Raw genomic sequence first — 22,982 nt, 5'->3', positions numbered from 1 at the left:
ATGTTCCAGATTCCTCTTCAATTTGTATACATATTCTTTTCTGTAATCATGTTACTTATTACTATTTCTCCTGTTATTGTAATAGGAAGAAATGAAAATTTATTGGAAAGACAATTTTAGGGTTAGGTATTAAATTGAAAGCCTAGGGAACCAAGTAAGCCTGAGAATCTAAAACATGAGTCTGACTTGGAGTAGGGAAAGGGAACTTATCTGAAGGTATAAATTATTCATCATTAATTCAACATGTTGAAAATAATGGGTATGAATTAAATTTATCAAAAAAGTAAAACAAGCAAAAATCATGAATAGATTTTGAATAACAGAAATATTTAAGGAAGTGGAATGAAAATAGAATCCTAGGAAATAGGGAATGAGCAAGAAAAATAATCTTTAGTCTTTAATCTTGTAAAGACAGAAATAGGGAATGAGCAAGAAAAAAATAATCTTTAATCTTGTAAAGACAGAAAGTTTCAAAAAGTGAGTTGCTCGAAGACATTTTCTGATATGGGACTGCTGGGAGTCATTTGCAGATTCCAGATGGCATATTCACAGATCAAAGTGGTGTCCCGGATTCAACACCCTTCCCCCTGGCTATTTCTAAAGACATAAAAGGGACATGTATCTCCTTTATATATTTTAGATATATTCCCTTAACATCTAATTTTTTTTGAATATTCTCTTATATAGTGACAATTTTGCCTACTGATTTTTATTGTTTGTTTTCCCCCACTTTGGGATCTGTTCAATAAGGAATTCTAGTAGAAGAGTCTCTCTGTTTAAAATTCATATTAGAACTAGGGAATGTTGAACTTGTTCCCTTGGCCCCCTGATGCACCAACAATACCTTGTGGCATTGTTCCTATTTTGTATAGGCACATTAAAATGGGAAAATATCACATATGCAAACAAGTTCTTATCTAATAGAGATGGGAACACAAATTGTGTAATGCAGTTAGGCCTTATACCCTGAACATTGGCATAATAACTTGGCTCAGGCTTCAGAAGAATGGGCATTGCCCATACACCACTCAACCATGAATACCATCTATGGAAACAACCCCAATTTTCTATAACATTACTAGGAAGTAAACCTAGGGAAGACCCTACCACTGCTCTGGCATTGAGTTACTCCAAAGAGTGCTCTCTTAACACCCAGACAACTTAGCAACAGCAACAACCTGCTTGCAGGGCAGGTCTCTCCTCATCTAATAGTGAAGTAAAATTAAAGGACGCTCCACATCAACCTACTCAATGAAGGAAATGCACAGAAACCAGAATCTGACACCAACAACAGCTAATGTGTGAAAAAGTTTCACGGGGGACCACGGAGAATAGCTCCGGGGTTGGGCAGCCTGGCATATCTAGACTCAGTCAGTCTGAAAACTTCAGGGGTGAGGCCTCCTTGTAATTAGGCCAAGGCTTCCCCCTCTCCCCCCCCCCCGTTTTCCTCATATTTTTCTGGGCCTGTGCAAATAATGGTTATTGTCACTCTCACATTGTTACTACTGTAACACTTATCCTTTAAGAAAGAAAAAAAAAACAGCTTACTAAACTTAAAAAAAAAATAACTGTTGTAAAATGCCTGTCTCGAATACAGGCAGGGGATGGGGAGGAAAGAGGGGAGCCATTGGTGGTGGAAATGTTGCAATGGTGAAGGGGGGTGTTCTGTTTATGACAGAAACCCAATTACAATCATGTTTTTAGTCATGGTGCTTAAAGAAAGAATTTATATTAAAAATAAGTGAGTTGCTGACAAACACTCCAGAGAGGCCTAAGTAATATAACCAAAAAGAGTTCATTGTACAATCAGCAAGGAGTTCCAGTTTAGGTAGAGAAGTTAAGTCTGGAGTGAAATTGGAGAAAACAGAGAACAAGGAAGAAAACAAGGAACAAGGAAGAAGCAGATCATGTTTTATCAATTCTAAAAGATTTACTATGATAGTATCAGAGTGTCAAACTGAATGTTTTGAGAAGAGTTGTTTTTACTTCAAACCAGCATAAAAATGGCTATAACTGTTGCTAACAGTGAAAGGATACAATATGTATGACAGTAATCTCTTTGAAACCATAAATATTTCTTCAGATTATAAGGCAACAATACACAAAATATAAAATTCAAATAAATGAGAAATAGAAATAGAAATTCAAATAAAATAGAAATAAAATTAGACAAAATAGGAAGTACAATAGTCCATTACATAAATTCTATAATTTGTACATCTTTTAAAATTTTATTTGCATGTTTTTTCAATGACTACATACAGATCAAATTTATATTTTAACTGACAATATAACATTTCACTACCCTATATTTTGTTGACTTAGGCAATGAACTTTTGACTTTTAATTGGATTATTGTGTTTTTATTTTGTATAATAAAGGGATTAAAACCCTAGATATTCTGTCTTCAAAACTGAGTAGGTCATTTAGGGTGAGGGACTAGGGAAAAAAAACACTCAGAGACAGTGGTAGAGAGCTATGGGTAGCATGGCAGTACAATAACATTGTGCTACATATAGATTAATATAAAATTATAGATTTATCTTTATAATATTAGTATTATTATAAATAATGTCTCAATCAAATATAAATATTATGATGGACTGTGTACATATATTTGATTACACATTCAAAAGTACACTTGAAGACTAATATGTAAGTAAAAATGCTGCGTTAGAAAAGATATATACTCAAATTTATAAGAAACAAAATTTTCCTTTCAAGCTAATGTGCTAATTTATGTTTTTGGTTATTGTTTATGTGAGAACATGTTAAAGAAGTGTTTATTGATTTTGGGTGACTGGTTGTATGATTGTCTGATAAAAAGAGGTTATATAGTAGTTGACAAAAAAATACAAAATAGTAGTTACAGAGTTTCTAAAGTAATAGTTATTCTCTTAAGTAACTCTAAATCAAATTAATCCTGTATCTTAAAAATATCATCACGTGAAGTCAATGTATACTTTTTCCAAGTTTTCTCATAATCTTAGAATTAGAGCTATTTAGAAGACCTGAAGATTGCTTAGAAATAATTGGTTTGTGGGTTGCATGGTAATACAACATGTAATGTGCTTGATTTGCATATAGCCAACCTGGGATAATCTTGAGCACTGCACTCCCTGTTCCCAACCATGAGTGATCCCTGAGCACAGAGAAAGGACTAAGACCTGAGCCCCATCAGGTGTGATGCTCCCCCCAAAAAAATAACCAAACCCACCAAGATTTAGTTATTGGAGATTAAACTAAATTGAGGGGGAGTGGGAATGATTTGGATATTCTCTGTGTGAGAAACAATAAGAACGTAAAGGAAAAATCAAATCTTTAAAAATTACACTTATGGATTTATTATAGTTTTTGTATGTGCTTCAAAGAAATAATAAATTAAAAACATTGATTTACCATAATCTAATGGCTTGCTATATATTTTAAAAGCAAAATTTCCCTTTCCCTCCTTTTTTGGTACAGTCAAGAAAACCATGGGGTGTTGGCTCATATGCTGCTGATTTTTAGATTTCGCTCTACTGAAGATCCTGAAGCCATAAATTACATGATTCAAAGTGTTCTACATAAAAAGCTCTATGATGCTGTAGGACCTCCTAAGTTAGATCCTGAATCAGTTGAAATTAAAAGTAAGTTACTTCTGTCTAGTTTAATTATCTTACATAGAATACTATCATGATAAGTTTGGTCTTAGACACTCTCCCCCTTTAATCATGAAATCATGACACCAGCAGAACATTTTTTTGGATCTAAACTGGTCTGATTCCTCCTGGGAATGTGATTAGATCATTGGTCTGAATTCTGTTTCTATATTGGGTCTTAGTTATAGAATTCTTGAAAATAGTGACTTTGTATATTCTTATTCTTCTTTATTGTGTTTCCATTTATTGTTCTGAGCCATGACTTGTGCCAAGGCTTTGATCATTTTATAATGTCATTAATAAACCTTGTTATTGCTTCATTCCTCAGGGTTAAGTAGTAGTGATAAAATTAAAATTCACTTGTGCTTATTTTGGGTATACTTTACAACTAATCTAAAAAATGTAAGGGTTGTATGTTAAGTATGTGGGGTGGATAGAATGGACAGAGGCATAAAATAAGCAGTGAAAACATTCCATTGCTAGAAAGTAACAGGAAATCTTTATTGTTAATAAGGGTCTGGTCAGGGACTATTTTATGAGGTATAATACAATGCTAGTTTATGCAAACACTATGTGGGCCACATATATTATTTAACTTTTTCAATAGCTACATAAAAATAAAAAAAGAAAAGAAAACATGTAAAAGTAATTTAAATAATTTGTATATTAAAATATTTGTTTAATATGTAACTGGTATAAAAATGATCATGATATTTTTATTTAGTGCACAAAACTTAGATGTTACTATGTACTTTGTGGCATGTTTCAACTTTGGCCAAACACATTTCAAGAATTAATTAGCTGCATGTGACCAGTAGATACGATTTTGGGTATGACTGCATTAGAAACAGGAGCAGGACAAATTATAGGAATAAATACAAAGTGCTGATATAAAATCTAATAGATAAATCTAGAGACATGGTCTAATGGTTAGTCTTCTTTCATATTTTGAAAAGGAGATTCAGTATAAGAGAGTCAAGTAGAATAAAATAAAAATCTTGAACTCCAGAAAAGAATACAAAAGTGCTATTAAAGGTAAATATAAAACCTTTCTTTTAGGTTATGATTTTAGCATGCCATAGGAATGTTATGTATTTATTTATTTTTGATTTTTGGGCCACACCCGGTGATGCTCAGGGGTTACTCCTGGCTCTGTATTCAGAAATCACTCCTGGCTGGGGGATCAAATTGCGGTCTGTCCTGGGATCAGCCATGTGCAAGGCAAATGCCCTACCACTACGCCATTGCCCCAGCCACAGGACTTTTATTTATTAAATGTATTATAAATAAAAAATTAAAATTAAATTACTGGCATAAATTTTACTATACACCATCATATCGTAAATTTTGTTTTAAGCCTAAAACCACCTAACTTTTATATGTATTATGAAGATTATATGAGAGAATTTTACTGCTCATATGTGCATGCATTTTTTAGTTTTATCATATCAATGGAAAGCCTTACATAAGACTTTTTCATTTCCTTTTTTTACATATACATGTTTTTTCTATTTTTACATATACACATCTTAACAGTGCTCTTTAGAGTTTAGCTTAAGTGGTAAAGGAATAAAAATTCCTTCTATGTTATTATTTTTGGTTGAAGCTATTAACTCATGCAATGAGTGACAGTATCTATAAAGAATATGATACTGTCCATTGCAATTTTTGTTTATTAGAATATATTATTGCTTTTTTACTCAAGTTCTGGTTTAAGCAGAAAATGTGATCTCCTGGGTTTGTCATTCTTTAGTATATTTATCAGCAAAAAACATACATTTATACTAATTTTGAGTTTGATGGAAATTTGGGTCCATTGAATTTTGGTTTATCCAGGTATCATGTATTTTGTAATGCAGCTGAGGTTGTGGTAACCCATGACTACATACGCTGTATGCATCTCCTTGGTCGATGCAATGTTCTATTTTCCTCTCAGATTTCACTTTCAAAACACAAGTTATTAGATAAAATTAGGAGAAATTTAAAAGAAGTAAGAATTAGAACCAGTTGAAGTAACTAGTACTATACAGAACTTAAACATTTATGAAATCAGAGCTGTCATTGGCATCACCCAATAAAGCAGAACTTAATTCACGAACCTAAGGTAAAGAACACTTTATAAAGAATATATATAACCATTTAGCTGTATTTAATTTTTTTCTTCATAGAATCAAAATGGATAAAGGAGCCTTTCTAGAATTTCTAGAAAGTTTACATTATTAAGTGGCTAAAATTAATAACATGATGGGCCAGAACAATAGTATAGCAGGTAGCACACTTGTCTTGCATGCAGCTTCACTTGGGTTTGATCCTTGGAATTCCATACGGTCTCTCAAAACCTGTCAGGAGTATTCTTGAATGCAGGCTAGGATTGACCCCTGAAATTGCTGGGTATGGTTCATAAACTAAAATATTAATAATAATAATAGTGTTTTATTATTCATTTAGAATTTCTATCCTGTGAATAATTTTGAAGTAATTTGAAAGTGAATAATTTTTTTTGTCAAATATGAGCCCCAAATCTGTGTGTTTGAAGAGTTGTGTGTATGTTGACTGTTTTAATATTTACAAAGGCTTAGACTCTGAGAAGCCTGAGTGTTGAGATCCATTGCTGAGTTGGGTAAATTTGAGAGTAAATTGTCTTGCTAAAACTTTAGCAGAAAGAATATCTATAAAAGGATAACATTTTAGCTGGGGTAAAGAATAACTTATGAACATAAATATTTGGACATATTCCACAAATAATTTCAAGATTTTGAGTTTATTTTCATCTGAAATAGTGGTCATCAAAAATGTTAAATTTGTGAAGCAAAAGTATGGTTTAGAATAACATTTTTCTAAAGAATTTTGAGGTTTTTATATCTACATATAAATTTTCTAATATAGAATATAAACTTCTGAGTTATAATACTGAACTCAATCAGAATTTATGGGAACAGGAATAGAAATTATAATTATGTTATAAAAATATTCCTTCTATGACTTTTCTCCATTCTAAATTTTAAGGAACCTTGTTCAGCTCTCCTTTCTACCTGAGTCTATGGACATATTATGTTTATGATTAAATAACTGTATTGCTTACTTTATAATCTGGGAGATAATGGAATTTAGTTAACCATTTCTATGTATTTCAGAAATCAACAAGACAGAATCAGACAACTTTCTGAACCACTGTAAGTTTAATGTATTTATTAAAAGCATTGTTTAACCTAGGGCCAGAACAATAGCACAATATTTGGGTGCTTGCCTTGCATGTGGCCTAACTGGGACTGACACCCCTCTACCACCCTTGCTCGATCCTCGACATCCCCTATAGTTCCCAAGACTTCCAGGAGCGATTTCTGAGTGCAAAGACAAGAGGAATCACTGAGAGCCTCTGGGTGTGGCCCCCAAACAAACAAAAATTTATTTAACTTTTTCAATTATTTAAATTATTTGCTTTTCCTCCAATGTAGGATTAGAATAGGACTTGATCACTGTACAGCTCAAGGAGTTTTATCTTATTTCCAAGGCACACTTTATTATTAAACAATAACAGAATGGCAGAAATTCATTTGTTTGTATTTTTGTGCTACATCCAGAATTCTCAGAGGGTTTTCTATCCTCAGGATTAGTTACTGGTGGTACATCAAGATCCATGCTATGTGCGGACTTGAGCCCAGGTCTCCCACATACAAAGATGCACTCAGTCTATTGAACCATCTCACTGGAAGGAATGGATCACTAAAGCAGAGTAATACAACTGTTGAAAACTCATTATGAATATTCCAATCTATATATTAATATCACATACATTTTCTAAAGTTTAAATTAAAAGGTATCAGGGCTCTGGTATTTTTAGCTAGAGGTATAAATATATTGACAAAACATACTGAGCAAAAAAATTAATATTATAGAACATTTATTTAATAGAGGCAAAAATTGCAGTTAAATATGGCATTAGATATGTTTATGGAATGACTGAAGATCTAGATAATGGCTTTACTTCTATAGCAGAGTATACCTTTATCTCAAAGCATGAATCTCTTCCCAAATTTATGTGATCTACTCCCCTTTTCAGAAAATAAAAGATCATTCAGTGCATCTATATAAAATTATCTTTTTTTTAATTAGAAAATAAGAAAACACCTTTTAATTTTACCAGAGACTGTCATTGCCTTCTAATCATCCTACTGCTTATTATCCTCTTTGGGGAATACAAAAGACAATACATTTGATATTTACAGAATTAATACTTAATACAATAATCTTGGACAATGAAAGCAAATGTGCACTTGTAAAAATGTCAGTTATTTAACAATATTAACAACACGGACACTAACAAGTATCATGACAATGTTAATGAGTGAGAGAAGTAGAATGCCTGTCTAGAATACAGGCATGGGGTGTAGGTGGAGGGTTATAGGGTGCATTAGTGGTAGGAACATTACACTGGTGAAGGGAGGTGTACTTTTTGTGACTAAAACCCAACCACAGTCATGTTTGTAATCACAGTGTTTAAATAAAATAAGAAAAAAACAAAACAAAAAAGAACACGGAACACCACAGGATAATTCCATTACCTAATTAGCATGCATTTTCACCACTAACATTTATTAGGAGCTTAATATATGCCAGAACTGTGTTAGGCACAAGGGATATAAAATAAAGTATTATCCTGGTATAGAAGAAGCTCAAAACTAAATTAGATTGTATGTGATATAAATGCATATAAAATACTAAAACTATAGTTTTCAATTTTGATCCTTACTATGGCATTATTGATTATTACTATTGTGGTGGATAGTACTGGCATATATTACATATAAGACAATCCTTCTAAACACTTTATGATGCACTATGTTCTCACCAGTCCCCCAACAAGACTTCTTTACTCTCAATGTCAATAGTGTCAATAGGGGCCAGAGTGGTCGCACAGCAGTAGGGCATTTGCCTAGCATGCAGCTGACCCATGATGGACACAGGTTCAATACCTGGCATCCCATACGGTCCTCCTAGTCAGGAGCGATTTCTGAGCACAAAGCCAGAATTAACTTCTGAGCCCCACAGGGTGTGCCCCCCCCAAAAATGTCATTATTGTGAAACCCATTTAAATTGTTAGAGTTCTCTCTTGATTCCATTGTTGTTGACTTTGGCTTGGTTATTTAGTTCTGTCTTTTTTTTTTCTCTCAAATGCACCTGACACTGCTTGACCCCTCCCCCCCATCTCTTCATATTTGTGTTTCTTTCCCTCTACCCAGTTTCTTTCCTTCTAGCTATAATCTGGGGCCAGGGTGTTCTAGACAACTTCCATTTAGACCATTGAATTTCTTCATGCAGTTTTTCTGAATACCATATATAAGTGATATCATTCTGTATTTATCTTTCTTCTAATGTCTTACTTCATAAAGAACAATAGCTCCTAGTTTAATCCATGTTACTGCAAATTGCATGATTGCGTCATTCCTTAAAGCTATGTGGTATTAACTCTAACATTCTAAACTTTAAATTGGCCTGTCATATTGGCAAAGGGTGGAAGTTACACTCAGGGAAAATGTGAAAGGAGGTTGACACTGATGGTGGGATTGGCCCTGATTCACTGTAGGTTTGAAACCCAAATATGAAGGACTGTAAATCACAATGGACTCAATAAAATTAAAGAAATGTGCAACTCTGGTATAAAAATGAAGATTATAATGTGCACATATGTACATTTATAATACACACATATAAATAGAATGAGTGTTATTGTTAACTATTAAAGTTTTAGAAAAGTCAGAATTAATCCAGTTTGTAAAGTAACATCTAATTTAAACCTTACAAGATAATTAGAAGTTAAATAAGTGAAACACTACTATTTACAAAAAGAAAAAGTTGATGCTTGATAATATTGGAACACAAAATATCACAATATGGTTTTGCTAATGCAATCTGATACTAACAAATGCAAAAATTTTCTACAGGCTGTGGGACAAGAAGGAGTAAAACGACAAGAGAGAGTCTCAGGATAGTTGGTGGATCAGAGGTAGAAGAAGACGAATGGCCTTGGCAAGCCAGCCTGCAGTGGGATGGGGTTCATCGCTGTGGAGCAACCTTAATTAATAGCACGTGGCTTGTGAGTGCTGCTCACTGTTTTAGAAGGTAAGTTCTGAACTTTAAGAATTAAAGACAAGTGAAATTAGAAGAGAGATAGACACGGAATGATTTCTCTCATATGTGGAAAATAAAGAAACATAGAAGGCAAGTAACAAACACCCAAAGGCAACAGCAATAAAAAGTATGAAAAATGGACTTCAGTAGAAAGCTTGATATTATGGTGCAGCGGGGACAGGGCTAGGATAGGGAAGGGAACATAGGTAAAGGATAGTCACTCTGTGAGAAGGAGGAAGAGGAGGAGGAGGAGGAGGAGGAGGAGGAGGAGGAGGAGGAGGAGGGATTGCTGAAAGTTGAAAAAGTGTTACGTATGTTACCTACTAGTATTGTAAACCACACTGACCCAAAAGAAAAAATATGGTGCCTGCCATAAAGGCACGCTGAAGGGTGAAAGAGTGTCTGGGGACATTGGTGGAAGGAGTTGTTTGTTTGTTTGTTTGTTTGTTTTTGGTTTGGAGGCCACACCCAGTGATTCTCGGATTACTCCTGGCTATGCACTCAGAAATCACTACTGGCTTGGGAGACTATCTGGGACGCTGGGAGATTGAACTGTGGTCTGTCCGAGGCTAGTGCAGGCAAGGCAGATAGAAGCCTTACAGCTTCACCAGTGGACACTGGTGAAGGGATTGGTGTTGGAACATTGTATGCCTAAACACAATGGTGCTTAGATTTAAAAATTATAAAAGAATGGTATGTGGGGCAGATGTTGGAAGGGAAAGTGAGTTTTTAGTAAAGTGCATTGAAGTCTGGCAGAAGAGATATATCCCATGAAGATGGTCGAAAATGAGTTTAGTATAGATATAAAAAGGTAGCACATATTACAAAGAACAAAATATGCTTAATTCTCCATGAGTTTATAGATTGAAAATAAAAATGATGGGGCTGGAGAGGTGACGCAAGCTGTAAGGCTTCTATCTGCCTTGCCTGCACTAGCCTCGGACAGACCACAGTTCAATCTCCCAGCGTCCCAGATAGTCTCCCAAGCCAGTAGTGATTTCTGAGTGCATAGCCAGGAGTAATCCGAGAATCACTGGGTGTGGCCTCCAAACCAAAAACAAACAAACAAACAAATAAAAATGATGCCACAGAATAGTAGATAAACTTTCCATTGATAAGTACACAATACTTTCTTAAAGGAAACTGGAATTTTGATGTTATCCCTAGACTTCTAAGTTTTATATTTCAAAGAAGAGTAATATCCCATTGCTGCGTCTCTCTGTCAGAGATGAAGGATGGACAGAGAGTTGATAAGCAGTAGGGAAATGTCACATAGAGAGAAATAATTTTAGAAAAAAAAGCTATGAGGTGCCAAGTTATAGACTGTCAATGTACCATGAAATGGAGACTGTTTAAGCCTATACAATATGCCTACAATATGTAGAAAACAGCAATTACTTTTTGTTGTTTGTTTGTTTGTTTTAGGGCTATTCCCTGCAGTACTCAAGATTTACTCCTGGCTCTGTTCTCAGGAATTACTTCTGGTAGTGCTCAGGGACCACATGGGATTCCAGGGATAGAACCTGGGTCGTTGCATGCCAGACATTCTACCCAAAGTACTATTTCTCAGGCCCCTAGCACTGATTTCTTGATTTCTTAATTACTGTGAAATTTTTTTGGGTGAGGAGGTTTCAAAGAAATATGTCCATTTTGATTAGACAACATAGAATACATTTATTTATTTCAATATTTATTTATTTCAATACATTTATTTATTTCAAATTTCATATTTCACAGTATGCTTTCACTATTTCCCTTAGAGTCTCTGATGCACAGAGTGTCAAAAGTCTTTGGCTTGGTGTGCATCATGTAGCAATCCAGAGTAGCATGTATATCCTATGAACTTGCCATCATAGCAATTCCACCTGACTTAACCTGTGAGTTGAATCTTAGATCAGCTAGTGCTCTCAAATATGAGTTTCTGGTATTATTATCATTTAAAAGGAAGCATTGGCATATGTTGACAAAATTGTTTTTATTCATCATTTGATTTGGATTAAATTTCTTTTCTTATTAAATTGCCATAAGATACAGAGTCAAAAAGTTCTTGATAGTTGAGTTTTAGCCTTACAATGTCCCAGCATCAATCGCAGCATTCATTTTCTGTCACCAATTTTCCCAGTCTCTCTCTCATTCCCCATCCCACCCCCAGGCTGCTTCTATGACAAATGAAAATTTTGTATTTAAGAAGAATTATTCCTCATGCTTTCTCCTTAGTTATAAGAACCCAGCCAGGTGGACTGCTACCTTTGGAGTAACACTAAGTAATCCGAAAATGAAACGGGACCTCCGGAGGATAATTGTTCATGATAAATACAATTATCCAGCCCATGACTATGATATTGCAGTCGCAGAACTTGCTAGTCCTGTTCTCTACACAAATGCAGTGCACAGAGTTTGTCTCCCTGATGCATCCCATGAATTCCGCCCAGGTGATGAGATGTTTGTGACAGGATTTGGAGCACTGCATGATGATGGTGAGCATCTGAAGAAAAAAAAAAATCAGTTTGGTATTCCAAAACATCCCAAATCCTAACTTGGTTTTCAAAGACATCACAGAAAATAATAGCATAAAACTGTCTTTATACAAAATATGCTGGTCTGTTGGTCATATGTTGGTCAGGAAATATGAACTAAACTATTTAAATACATAAATTCCTTTACCATTTGATTGTTACCTAGAGACTTGGCTTTTTTATTCAAAATATTTAGGATATACAGCATCTGAAAAAATACATCTTTCTCTTTGCTCTCATTATATTAAATAGTTAAAATGGTTTTTATTAGGTTTATGGAATATCTGTATATCTACAAATATAAAAATGTCTTTCTCCCTTTAGGTAACACTCAAAATCATCTTCGGCAAGTACAGGTGGAACTCATAGATAATAAAATCTGCAATGAACCTCAAGCTTACAATAATGCAGTAACTCCTAGAATGTTATGTGCTGGTTATTTAGAAGGAAAAAAAGATGCATGCCAGGTAAGAGATTTGATCAACAATCATGATGCATAACTTTTTGCTAACCATTTGTTTATGGTTAGTATAGATCTTTACAAAATTTGTAAAGATAGTAAAACTATCTGCCTTTATTTCTTCCTATCTTCTGACTCACTTATCACTAAGACACCTTGAGGGGGCCCGAGAGATCATATATATAATATTAATATATAAATACATATTAAATAATAAACAATAAATAATACACTATATACAAATATATAATATAAACACAAATTATATTTAAACATAATATATATTTATATTATAAACATAATTTTTAATATAAATTAAACATAGATTATGTTTTGTAATTAATTAGTATATGATTTTAGACCAACTGCTTAATTTACTTGCTTTCCCATTTTTTCTTGGCAAAATGGAGATATTATAACTTAGTCCTACACCTGCTGCTAGAATTATTATGTTTTAATAAGAGAGTTTATTAAGAATCTTACTGAATATTTAATGAATAACTTTCAAACTCTTCAGTATCTGTCAATACCTTGGATTTGACTTACATAAAAAAAAATAGCCCTAGATTCCCAAGATAAAAGCAATTGGGATTTATTAGAGCTTTACATACTTATATACTTAGTTCTGCTTTGCGTCAGGTTTTATAGTAAACATATTGTAGTCATTGTCTCATAGATTCTCTAATCTTATCAGTTAGGTGTTATTTATAGTGTGAATAAGTAAATTAAAGCCTTAGCCAGCTTGAAAGGGTTACACAAGATTTAAATACTGATGTCTGACTTTAATGTCTGTATTCTCTATCAGTAGTAGACTTTTCATGCTTTTGGGAATTATATATCAGATAAAGAGGCAAACTATTTAGGGAATTATTCTATCAAGTGAGTCAGGTGACCTGAGTACTGTTTCCCAAAGAAAGAGAATCTTTAATCTTAATGTGTTGAAACTCAAGCTGATTCTCTAAATATAGACTCTTCATTTATATAAATATTGGATATAGGTATATGAAAAAATGATCTTTGAATATAATAAAGACTTTCAAAAACTACCCTTTTTATATGACAACTGTTAATTTATGTGAATAATGGATATAGATGAAGGAATAATTCATGTTTTTGAATATAGTAAAGACTTGAAAATTGTCCTTTTCATAAAAATTATGATAGACAATTAGAAAATTCTTCTGTAATAAGTAGAATCATTAATGACTAATTTGCTTCTCCTTTAGGGTGACTCTGGAGGACCACTGGTCAGTTCAGATTCTAGAAATATCTGGTACCTTGCTGGAATAGTGAGCTGGGGAGACGAATGTGGACAACCCAATAAACCTGGTGTTTATACTAGAGTGACTGCCTTTCGGAAGTGGATCACTTCCAAGACTGGTATCTAAGAAGAAAAAATACACACTAGAATGGAATGCATTTTTGTGTACTACTATTTTACAGAGACACAGTCTCAGAAGATACCATACATGGTCATCAGGTCTGATTCACATAACTAAAATATTGACTTGATATATGTATGTTCTTCTGAGCTCTGTTCATGATCATCTATTTCTGTTAGATGAATTCTATTCTAACTTGAAATAATTTTTTGAGAAACTTTCTGTATATATACACATATACAAATTAAAGAGAATGCTTCCTTTATTTCTGCAGCTTTTTCAAGTGAATTACTCTTTCAAGTAAATTTCTAGTCTTAAGGTATATGCCCCAAAAGTAAAATCAATAGAAAAAAAATCATAAAACTAACCTTTTGTGTATAGAAAAGGTATTGTTTTTAGAGAATTAGGAAAATCATATTCACTATTACTTTATAATGGAGAAAGACTAGAGCTGAGTTAAAGAAACAAATGATATAATTTTAATTTTAATTTCTAGTTAAATAGCTACAAAATAAATGAGGGGGAATAGTATCATTTCCTGTGAAGAACAATCACACATATTGTTTTTATTTTATTTTTATTTATTTTTATTTTATTTTAGTTTTTAGTTTTTAGGGCCACACCTGTTTGATGCTCAGGGGTTACTCCTGGCTAAGCATTCAGAAATTGCCCCTGGCTTGGGGGACCATATGGGACGCCAGGGGATCGAACCACGGTCCTGATCCTTGGCTAGCGCTTGCAAGGCAGACACCTTACATCTAGCGCCACCTCGCCGGCCCCTTATTTTTATTTTTTATTATTATTATTTTGGGGAGGTCATACCTGGCCACGCTTGGGGGTACTCAGGGCTTTGCACTCAGAAATCACTCCTGACCAACACGGGGGACCATATGGGATGCCAGGATTTAAACCATCGTCCATCCTGAATCAGCTGCCTGCAAGGCAGATGCCCTACTACTTGCTATCTTTCTGGTACCCCCAAATTAATTTAATTTAATTTCTAAAGTAAATTTTAATTAACATTGCACTGATGAGGACATAAATAGCTAATATTAATAAATACTTCATTTCCTTGACATTTTTATATGATAATCCATGAAGAAGAGAATGATAGAAAATGCCTCTATGTAAATTACTGTAAATTATTTTAAATTCTGATGCAAGCATCATTCTTTGAAAAACAACTAGATATCTAATATGGTGAGATATGTGTGTTTTAATGGGAAAATATAGGAATCAATTCAAATTATTGAATAGGCTAATCTTGTATTCAATATTTTAAATAGGGTTTTTCACAAAATGCTAATGTATTTTTCAGATACTTTTCAAAGTTTCCTCACAGGCAAATACATGAGAGTAAGGTACAGTGTCCAGGGGTTAGTTTGTCATACAAATGAAATTAGAGATATCCATTTTGTGATAATTCCCCTGCTGCTTTTTGATCACACTGACACATTGGCTTCTTAGGCTCCTTTGGTCTTAGATGGGGATATCTAGGGAAGATGGCGTGGAAGGTTTCTTCCTGCTTTATCTAGTATTGCACTGAATTGCAAACTGTTTGGGTACAAATTGGAGAGTAAAGGCTGAACCTTATTCACCCTCATAATTTGAATTCAGTAAGTTATTATTGAGATATTAGAAACAATATATTCAAGATTTTAGGCCCTCATTAAGTTAGTTCTATTACCATGACATCCAGACATTTTAATGGTGGAATTTTGCTGATTTATTGCTTCCTTTTCTCATTTCATGCAGATGATTTATCAAACAAGGTCTGTATTTTAACATAACTACTTTGAAAGTCAAAAGTAGGGACCAGGTAGATAGTATACCAAATAGGGCATTTGTCTTACATGCAGCTAATACCAGTTGGCTTACAGACACCAACTATGATCCCCACCAGGAGTGATCTTTGAGCAGAAAGCCAGAAGTACATAACTCTGAGCATCACTTGTGTGGCCTTAAAAGCAAAAGGGGAGTGGGATAAGGAGAAAAGAAAGAGAAAAGAAAAAATTTTAGGGGTATATTTACTTTACTGATAAAATAATAATGCATATACACTGGTACCATTTATAGCCAGCAGGATAACTCAGAGGCATGGTACACACATCCTTCTGCTTGAGGCCTATTAGTCAGGGCCTTAACAATATGTCCCCACTTATGGCTCTGCCAAATACCATTAACCCCAAATCTTAATTGCTAGCCTACACTCTAACAAAGATAAAGAGATTCTTATATAAAAATATTAGTTGCTAGCCTAAAATAAGATATAAATACTGACAAGATCTGATTGTTATATATTTTGCACAAGTATTTTTGTTTCATTTAATAAAATCCTTTGGAAAAAAAAGTAGTTAAAGCAAGTAATGCATTTTTCTGTTTTTGTTGATCTTATGGTGGGGTAGAATTAGTTACGGAGTGCCGACTTCAGCAGGTGATGAAGTTAAAACAAAGGCTTAAGAATAGTTAAAATTTATTTTCTCTTGGTTCCTTTAAAAATCGATTTCTTCTTGTTTAAGTAGGACCCGCAGTTCGGCCGCTAGGTGGCGTCCATAAACTGCAAGAAACTATCGCAGCAGAAAGTAGGTCTACACTCAGCGGGAGAAATTCTCAATTGTGTTCATCTTTTCAACGCCATTTAAAAATAAATCCATATAAATTGTCATTTATCATTGGTAATATCCAGATTAAAAAGTCAAAGTAAGATAAAATTTATGGTGTATAGTTAGATATTTGAGGGATTTAAATTTAAAAGAAAAATTTGCCAGTTATAATGACACCATGTTCTTAAGAGAAATTATTTTGACATTTGCTTTCTGAAAAAAAATTGAGAAATAAAACTATAATCAGAGTAAAATATAATAAATAGTCAAGAACTCTATGCACAGAGAATTTATTAATACAGTAGCGTTTCTTTTTTTTAATAAAGTATCATTTCTAAAAGTAACTTTTGAAAGATATATATAAAGTGCATCATCATCTATGAACATATTTATTTCAACAATTTAATAGGATCAAAGTAACTTATAATTAAGATTATATTTATTACTTGTTCTTAGTTTCTTTATATGTTTTATCTTTTTTCTCACTAAACCAAGTAAAGTGCTCTATATGTAATGGTCTTTCAATAAATGTTGTTGAATGGCTCTCTTTTTTATATTATGCAAAGATTTACTATAAAACAATTTTACTATTGTTTACATGTTAATTTTAAGATATAATCCTAGCTTTTATACCTTGTGACTTAAGCCAGTATATATATTTACCTGAATGTTCTAATTCATAAGAAAGAGACAATAATATTTACCTCAAATAACTTGAAAGTGAAGACTTAATTAGATCACTATGGTTCGGTTTTGTGATATTAAAAAGAAAGTTTTACTTGGATAATTCTAAAATATTGTAAACTTTTACTTTATTACTCTAATTTTTTACTTTATTTGCATGCTTGTCTTTCACACAGTCTATCTGGGTTCAAAATCTGGCCCCCCAAATGATCCCCAAACACTACTAGTAGTAATTCTTAAGGGCAAGGACGCAAGTAATCCCTGAACAAAGACAAACGTGGCCTTTCAAACAAAAACAAAATAAAACACAAATGTTATTGTCATAAAATAATTGGTCATACTAAGTTTGTAGTCTTGTAAAATAAAGTTACTTATACGAAGACTTCCTTGGCTTTCTCAATAACCACGGTTTCCTTTTATCTGAAATTTCTTGCAATTGAAATATTTTATATTTCAGATGAGTAAAGATTCACTCATAATTATAAAAATGTTACATAATCTAGTATAACCTATATAACATAGTATGCCATTCTAGTATATTAAAGTATATACTATCATAGACCTTTTATGGATAATCTGATTTTCTTTAATGATAACATCCTACTTAGTGATAGTTAAATACCACAATTGAGAAGTAGATATTGAGATGGTTCTTCAACTTATTTATATTTGCCAGTTTTAAAAGTATGAAGTTATGAGTGTGCCTAATTCCATCTAATTTAATTATATGTATATAGTTGAGTGACCACAACAACAGACATGACTCAGAAAAATTTGTTCGCGATGGTCCTTCATGTATCTATAATTATCTCTCTCCCCCTATATTCCTGGTCCTAGTCTCTATTTCCTGTTAATCACTAATTTGTTCCTTATTTTCATGCTTTTTGTCACTTCAAAAATGGAATATACATGAAATTTTATAAAATATAATATAACCATTGGAGATTGACAAGTTGCTTGGAATATTTCCTTTGTGTGCTTTGTGTGTAAGCCATGTGTGTGTGTGTGTGTGTGTGTGTCAGAACTTCTATTTTATTGTTGCATATTATTTCATAATTTTAAAGCATTCTTGAAAGAAAGAATGCCTGAGTTCCTTTCAGTTCTTGTCCATTTTGAATAAAGCCACTAAACATTTATGTCAATTTGTGTATATTTTTGTCTTTGTATATGTTTCAGGTGACTTCTTACCATTTTATGTTCTCTGTATCTATAGTCTCTACTTATGACATTTAGAAAAATGTGAGTAGATTAGATTTGTGAGAAAATAAATTGTGGCACATTCTGAACAAAGTAGGTTAAAATAAAAGTAAGCAAACAGCACTATGAGTTGAAGGAGGTAATTTTTTGGCGACAAAATAGTTTGCAGAGCTAGAGAAAGAGTTCAAAGAGTTCAAAATGCTTTCTTTGAGTATGGGAGATTGTTACTGATCCCTGAAACAGTGAGGTTTCCTAAGAATCTCTGCAACCCTGAAGGACACAGGCAGAAACTGACCTGAGTTAGGCTGTGTGGCCCCCAAACAACAAAGCAAATGAATAGTATCTCTCTAGCGCTTACCCGATTTTCATATATTTAGGCTTTTCCAGAATATCTCAAAATATCTCATGTTGGATGATAAACTTATTTAATATCACCTAAGGCACACAATTCAATACAGCCTAAACATATGGGTTTTATGGTGAATATATCCTTTTGCATACATTTATTCCTGATTTATAATATAGTCAGTTATGTTCTGGCAAGTCACAATTTGCCCCCTCCAGAAGTTTTTTCTTCTCTCACAGAAAAGAATTTCAGGAGGGGATAAATAGTGAAGTAAGACAAGTTTGTTCAAAAAATAATGGAGGGGGGAAGAGAGAGAGAGAGAGAGAGAGAGAGAGAGAGAGAGAGAGAGAGAGAGAGAGAGAGAGAGAGAGAGAGAGAGAGAGAGACTCAGGCTTGAACATAGGCTTCTCAGAAGTCTGAAAAAAAAGTGCCTTTAGTGACCTTTGGAAGAAGGTTAAATATACATATTTTTCTTTAACTCACATTGTCTCAAATTATTTACACAAATAGGAGTGAATGGGACTTTTCCTGGGGGGAGGGTTGGAAAACTGAATTTCTGGGAGTTCTTGAGTTCCCCTTGAAGCATTTGTCCTTGCATTCCAGGTGCCTGAGGATTCCTGGCCTGTAATTCCTCATTTCTAGTTGTCTGGTTTCCTGAGATGAGTCTTTTGTCCTAAAGGTCTTCATGACGTCAGAATGGTTTAACTTTCAAATAACATTTTTCCCAACAAATGTTAACAGACTTCCTCCGTCTTTCTGCCTGTAACAGTGTCAAATAGTAGTCTGTTTTACTCATTTTCCTTTTGCCTTCCTTTTGCGTTTTTCTTAACAATAATTTGTTACTGTTATTAAATACCCACCCTTTTGTTTATTATCTGTCTTCTCCACTTGTACATAAATAACTTGAGGCAGGAATGTTCTTTCCTTGCTTATTATTATATTAACAGCGTATCTGGCCTAAGGCTAGTTTAATATCAAACAATCAATACAGTTACCAGAGGATTAAATGTATAATATTCACTATAAAGAACCAAATACCACCTTATAAACAATTCTATTCCTAGAAACTAAAAGAATACTATTCCACATAGAAACAAAAAATATATCTATCTCAATATAGGAAAATCACGTGTAAGAATTCTAGGATTACCATCATGTTAAAACACTGGTGGTGGGAATGTCCCTCATTCATTTCTTCTATGTGCCTTAAATATTACTGTGAAAGATTTGTAATTTACTTTGTCCACAATAAATTCATACTGAATATAAAAAAAGACGTCCATGCTTTTATTGTGACAAAGATTCAGTGTAGTTAAGAAAACTAAGCAATAACACTAGAAGTTTCCAGAATGGATAAGGGAAAGTAAAACCATCACTATTATCACTAATTATAAATTACTGATTTTCTACAAAGAAAACTGTGACACACTATAAAATTTAAGCATTTTTTTGGATCAGGACTAGAGCAATAGGATAGCTGTAGGGTGCTTGCCTTTCATGACCTGGAATTCATCCATTGCATCCCACAAAATCCCCTGAGACCACCACAGTGATCCCTGAACACAGAGCCAGGAATAAACCCTGGGTGCGATTCAAAAACAAAACAAAAAAAAACAGCCTGACAAAAAATATTTGTGGGGAGGCAAAGTCAATTTCTTCTAAAGTTTTTCTTCAAAAAGAGAAAATTTTTTCTTGATCATGGAAGGTCTAGTAAACCAATTTACAGTTCCCGTTTCCAGTTGAAATGATTATTGTAAACAACTTTATTTCACAAGAGTTAACAATTGGGCCCTAGGTATTCTGAAAAACAGTTTTTGAGTGGTCAATTCTTTTTTTTTTATTTTTTTGACTTTTTTTTTTAATTATGAGAACAATGATGCAAAGAGGACAAGGTAAAGTTACAGCGAAAGAACAATTGCCCATAAACAGAGTTCTCAGAAGAAATCCCCTTGATGACACCTAAATATTGAACTTACAGTCAAAAAAAACATTAAGAAAAATAAGGCAGAACCCATGTACAATCACTTTGTCCACAAGTCCCCAGATTGTAGTACATTATAACATTTCTTAGCAGTACACAAAGCAACCTAAAGCCATGAGATTTATGTGAGTCCTTAACTTTGAAGGTATTGTATTTTTATATATTCATGCACATACATATCAGTTTAAGTTAACATCAAAAGTTTAAGAGGTTTTTTTTTAAGGGTTAGTCAAAAGGGCACAGTAAAAACGGTGTTAGAGTGGCAAATATTGTTTGCATAGGCCCACCAAAATATGGGGGTCATAGAAAGGAATAGCCTTGGTCCAAATACAAGGAGATCACTACCCCTGAAGTTTCCTGGCATAAGACCAACTCTAGGCTCCAGGCAAACTAGTTTATTCAACCCAGTCATTGTCTGTAGTGCCAATACAGTTTTATTTTTCACGCAGTCCTATTGTTGGCATCATGTTTCTGTATTAAAGATCCTGGAATCTGCACATCCTACATTGAAGTCAGGATGGTGTGGAGTATCCTCTAGTTTCACCTCACAACTAAGGGGCAATACAGCAGGTCATTGTTCTTGTTAAGTCTTCTCAGTGTTAAGGGAAGTCTCTTTTGAGTATATCAATGTCAGAGCAGCTGTAGGGTCTTCCCTGGTAGAGGATTGCCTCCAGGTGATGTTATAGACAACCTTGGATGTTTTGTAGATGTCTTCTCTAGATCAGGGATGAATGGAGAATGCCCATTCTTCTGAGGCCTGTGCCAGGTCTTTATGTCAATGTTCAGGGTGTAAGGTCCCATTGCACTACAAGATTTGTGTATTCCCAACTCTATTAGACAAGAACTTATTGGTATGTATAGTATTTACCCATTTTAGTGTGCCTAAGCAAACAAGAAATAAAACCACGTGATGTTATCTGAGTATATGGGGGCGTAAGAACACGTCTAACAATACCCATGACTTGGTTCAAACATAAGCATTAAACTGAGGGATTCTTTCATGCCGAATTCCATATTGAGCAGTTCACAAAGAGAAGATAAAAAAGGGGGGGGGTCGTCACTGTATAAGAAAATAGTCAGCAAAAGTTATAGCCGTCAAAGAAAACACCCATAAAATGTTGAAAAGACATACGTGTCCTTTTTATGCCTTTTGGAATAGTTGGGTGGGTGTTAACTCCAGGGCACCACTTTGGTCTGTGACTTAGGACTCTACAGTACTTAGAAAGGGTAAATGAGGAGTAATGATGATAGGGGTTAAGGAAGTTAAAGAGAAAAATGATCTTTTGTAGGGGTGTGCAAAAGAGCAGAGTACAAAATGGATATTCTGCATAAATAAAAACATAATTCAATGATAGTGAGTACTATTAATGTATCTTGTGCTAGCGCCCCTGCAAGATTTTGAAAATATATACTGGAAAGAGATTACCAGTGACTGCATCAAGAAGCTGGGAGGCCAGAAGTTCAGAGCCCCACCCAGACCCTCCCTAAGGAGTTGAATGGATAATGGGGGAAAGCCTAGGGTACCTTCAAGCTCCTCCAAGGGGCCCAACTCACCGGCTTGCCCAGGTGAGATCTGGAGCAAGGCGAGAGGGGTGCTGGGGTTACCCAAGTCCCGCACCCTCCCTAGGCCTGGTTAAGAAGGCCTCCGGCATGGTGGAGGCCTTCCGAACCCCATACTGCTAGACTCCCGGCTCCCAGGAAGGCTTTTTTTTTTACTTTTTTGATTCTAGTAACAATTTTTTGATTCTTGTAAACAACCTCTCACAAGAGTTAACAACTGGGCTCTGGACATCCTGAAAAACATTTTATAAGTGTTAATTTTTTTCTTTTTAAATTTGGGGCCACCTGGTGGTACAAAGAACTTTTTTCTGGTTCTGCACTTCTGACCTTACTGGGGGGCAGGGGCAAAACGGATCCCTAGACTGGAAATACATTACACTTTGTACTACCTCTTTGATCCTGAATGATTATTTTATTTTATTTGGTTTTTGGGCCACACCTGGTGATGCTCAGGGGTTACTGCTGGCTATACGCTCAGAACTC

General features: G+C 34.1%; 1 protein-coding gene across 1 annotated transcript in view; it reads left to right on the top strand.

The window, feature by feature from the left end:
• The window catches only part of LOC126032162 (transmembrane protease serine 11E-like), a 105,007-nt gene extending 90,873 nt beyond the window's left edge, over window positions 1-14,134 (top strand). The window contains exons 7-12 of the mRNA XM_049789855.1: window positions 3,466-3,629; window positions 6,776-6,814; window positions 9,584-9,761; window positions 11,988-12,247; window positions 12,611-12,753; window positions 13,973-14,134. Of these exons, the coding sequence (XP_049645812.1) occupies window positions 3,466-3,629; window positions 6,776-6,814; window positions 9,584-9,761; window positions 11,988-12,247; window positions 12,611-12,753; window positions 13,973-14,134 (946 nt within the window). The remainder of the gene's footprint in view (window positions 1-3,465; window positions 3,630-6,775; window positions 6,815-9,583; window positions 9,762-11,987; window positions 12,248-12,610; window positions 12,754-13,972) is intronic.
• Window positions 14,135-22,982: the final 8,848 nt, after the last annotated feature.

The sequence above is a fragment of the Suncus etruscus genome, chromosome 16 (assembly GCF_024139225.1).
Source record: "Suncus etruscus isolate mSunEtr1 chromosome 16, mSunEtr1.pri.cur, whole genome shotgun sequence".
Taxonomy (NCBI): domain Eukaryota; kingdom Metazoa; phylum Chordata; class Mammalia; order Eulipotyphla; family Soricidae; genus Suncus; species Suncus etruscus.
This window is presented reverse-complemented; position numbering and strand designations above follow the sequence as displayed.